A 3,032-nucleotide genomic window follows, 5' to 3' on the forward strand; every position below is an offset into this window, starting at 1 on the left:
AATAATAATATTATAAATAACTTAAAAAGTTATGAAAAATGAAAGATTTATTTTTTATCTTTAGAATTAATATAAGAAGCACCAAATTCATCATATTCAGCTTTCTTCATATAACGTTCTTCAAATGATGATAAACTAGCAAACATTTTTCCTCCAATCCAAGCACCATATTTTCTTTTTCTATTACAATCAACATTAATTTGAATAGTAGGAGGGGATAAAACTGTAATTTCTTTAATAAATCGTTGTTTCATTCCAGGGAACATTGAGCTTCCACCACAAAGAACGATGTTATTATACATGTCTTTTCTTAAATCACAATCACATTGCATAATAGAGTTATATGTTATTTCATGAATTCCACTTGTTTCTTTTCCAATAATATTTGGCTCAAATAATACTTCACTACATTTAAATCGTTCACTTCCAATAGAAATTATTTGACCATCTGGAAGTTCATACTTCTTATCTAATTCACTAGACAATGATGCTAGTGTTGATTCTTCTTTGTAGTCAAATGCAACATAACCTAATCTCTCTTTTATTCTTTCAACTTCAATTTTCTCGCTCTCAGTACTAAATATTATTCCTCGTTCAATTAATAATTTTCTTAAATATTCATTAATTTCTTCTCCTGCACACGTTAGTCGGAGAGTGGCATGTTCCATCATATATCCATTATAAATTGGAACAACTTGACACATTCCATATCCACAATCAACAACAACTCCTGTTGTTCTTCCACTAAAATAAAGTTCTAATAAACTCTGCATCATAACATCTAATCCTTTCACACCAAATCCTTCAAACATAATTTGTGCCATTTTTTCTTTATGAATTGGTGGTGTTAATGCTGCTTGAGTTAACATAACAACTTGGTCACTTGATTCTACTTGTAACTCTTCAAAAGCAAAATCCCAAATATCTTCTATATCATTCCAGTCATTGATAATCCCTCGTTGAATTGGTTGTTGTAAATTCAAGTCTTTTGAAAATCGAGCAAAATCTCCTATATTTTCTAGTTTGTTAGTTTCCTTAGAATGTCCTACAACACATGGAAATACAATTTTTGGTAATTCTTCACTTGAGTCTCCTGCCTTTATCAGACCACTTCCATTATCAATTATTATTGTTGGTGTGTTCATAATGATGGGAGATGAATTATGATTTAGAAGTGATTTTTCTATCTCAAGATAAAAACAATAAATTATAGCTTACTAATAGTTTAGAATAGTAAAAGTGAAATGAAAAAGAGAAAATCAAACTGAAAAAGAAGAAAGGTTTTATAATCATGCTTAATGTAAAACAACTTTATCAAACAATCGAGTCAATGATTTCAGTCAATATTGAACAAGTTACAATTTGTACCCAACAAGGAAAAGTATTAACATATGCTGGAAGTGATGAAGTACATGCTGAAGTTATTGCCTCTATGTTTAGTCAACAATTTAATAATGAATCTTCAGTAAGAGAAATTATACTTCATTATGAAAATGGACCAATTTATGTTACCCCATTATCACCATCAGTTTTTCTTGTAATTATAGGTTCAAGAATTGCACATTTAGGATTAATAGTTCAAAAAGCAAAATTAGTGAAAGAAATTATTGGAGATTCATTAGAGCAATTTGTTAAAGAAGGAGAAGAAAGTATCATCAATTAAATTTGTTCATTTTTTTCTTTAAAATTTCATTTAAAAGAACTTATAATTTTAATTAATTATTATTTGATGGAGAAATATAGTAAATGGCGAGATTTTAAGACAGGTATTCATCCATTTATGACACAAAATCAATTTTCTATACAAACACTTTTATTTGGTATTGTTGTTTTTCCTATTAAAGTTATAATGGTAATAGATGCATTAGGAATTTTATATATTTCAGAAATGTTACCAATGAATTCAATAATCCAATTTATCCAAAATTGTTTATTAAGAATAATATTATTTGTTTGTGGGATTTATTCTATTCAAATTACGTTTGTTCTTTTCTTTTATTCTTTTTAAAATACCTAGTAATCTTTATTAAATTTCATTAGAGACAAATCAACAAATAAACGTGTAATTGTTAGTAATCATCAGTCATTTCTTGACATTGTTATTTATCGTTATTTACTTAATGCAGTCTTTGTTTATCCAACTGAAGAAAACATTGAGTCAGAAGATGTTTATGAACTAAATTTATTCCAAGCTATGCGACGTAGTATTTTTAATACTCCATTAACCTTATTCAAAAAAACAAAATTAGAGTTGGTCAAATCAAATCATATTATTTATTTTGTTGAAGGAACAACAGAAAATGGAACAATTGTTTTAAAGTCTCAATTATTACCAATTCAAAATATAAACCCATTAACATTGTCTGGATTGAAATATATTTCTTCTTTTAATACTTTCTATAGTCAAGCAACACCATTCATTAAGTATGTCTTTGGAATTCTTTCTCAAGTTTGTCTTTCTGTTATCATTCAATTTCAATAAATGTCTTTATTCATTATAATAGATACATTGTAAAGTTAATTTAACTCTAGAAACTTACACTGAAATAAATGAAGAAATAATTAGTCATTTCTTTAGAAATACTTTAAAAGTTGCAACTTCTTCATTTAATTCCTATGATAAATCAGAGTTTGTGAAACTGGCATCAAAATAATTCTTATTGACTTACAGATATTTTTATTCATTTTGTATTTACTTTTTTTTTAATTTTATTATTATCATCATATTTCATTGTTTGTATGGTAGTTCCTCTATTTATCTGAGTGTTATTTCATTTTTGTTTCTTTTATTTATTATTTCTTTATTTCTTCTTTGTTTCTTGTTGATTAGAAACCAATTCTCCAATACTTAATGAATTGCTCATTATTTGTATCTTATTGAAGATTATTTCTGTTTATTTCTCATTTTTGTGTTTGTTAGTTAATTTTGTGATATTGTGAGTATTTAAAGGAGATAAAGAAAATTAAAAGTCACAAGTTAGAGGTACCACATGAACCATTATAATAAATCAAATGATTGAACTTACTAGTTA

General features: G+C 26.4%; 3 protein-coding genes across 3 annotated transcripts; 2 read left to right on the forward strand and 1 right to left on the reverse strand.

Annotated features, from left to right (window-relative positions):
* Positions 1 to 47: 47 nt before the first annotated feature.
* ENU1_068120 (actin, putative) lies at positions 48 to 1,145 on the reverse strand (the record flags this gene model as incomplete). Its single annotated transcript, XM_008858348.1, has 1 exon — positions 48 to 1,145. One exon carries the CDS (start codon positions 1,143 to 1,145, stop codon positions 48 to 50), a length of 1,098 nt encoding a protein of 365 aa, XP_008856570.1.
* A 146-nt stretch (positions 1,146 to 1,291) lies between these two features.
* ENU1_068130 (hypothetical protein) lies at positions 1,292 to 1,663 on the forward strand (the record flags this gene model as incomplete). Its single annotated transcript, XM_008858349.1, has 1 exon — positions 1,292 to 1,663. One exon carries the CDS (start codon positions 1,292 to 1,294, stop codon positions 1,661 to 1,663), a length of 372 nt encoding a protein of 123 aa, XP_008856571.1.
* A 531-nt stretch (positions 1,664 to 2,194) lies between these two features.
* ENU1_068140 (hypothetical protein) lies at positions 2,195 to 2,449 on the forward strand (the record flags this gene model as incomplete). Its single annotated transcript, XM_008858350.1, has 1 exon — positions 2,195 to 2,449. A coding segment is annotated over one exon (255 nt), but the record flags the coding sequence as incomplete, so codon positions are not given.
* Between the last annotated feature and the right edge of the window lie 583 nt (positions 2,450 to 3,032).

The sequence above is a fragment of the Entamoeba nuttalli genome (assembly GCF_000257125.1).
Source record: "Entamoeba nuttalli P19 unplaced genomic scaffold asmbl_3430, whole genome shotgun sequence".
In the NCBI taxonomy this organism is placed as follows: Eukaryota; Evosea; order Mastigamoebida; family Endamoebidae; genus Entamoeba; species Entamoeba nuttalli.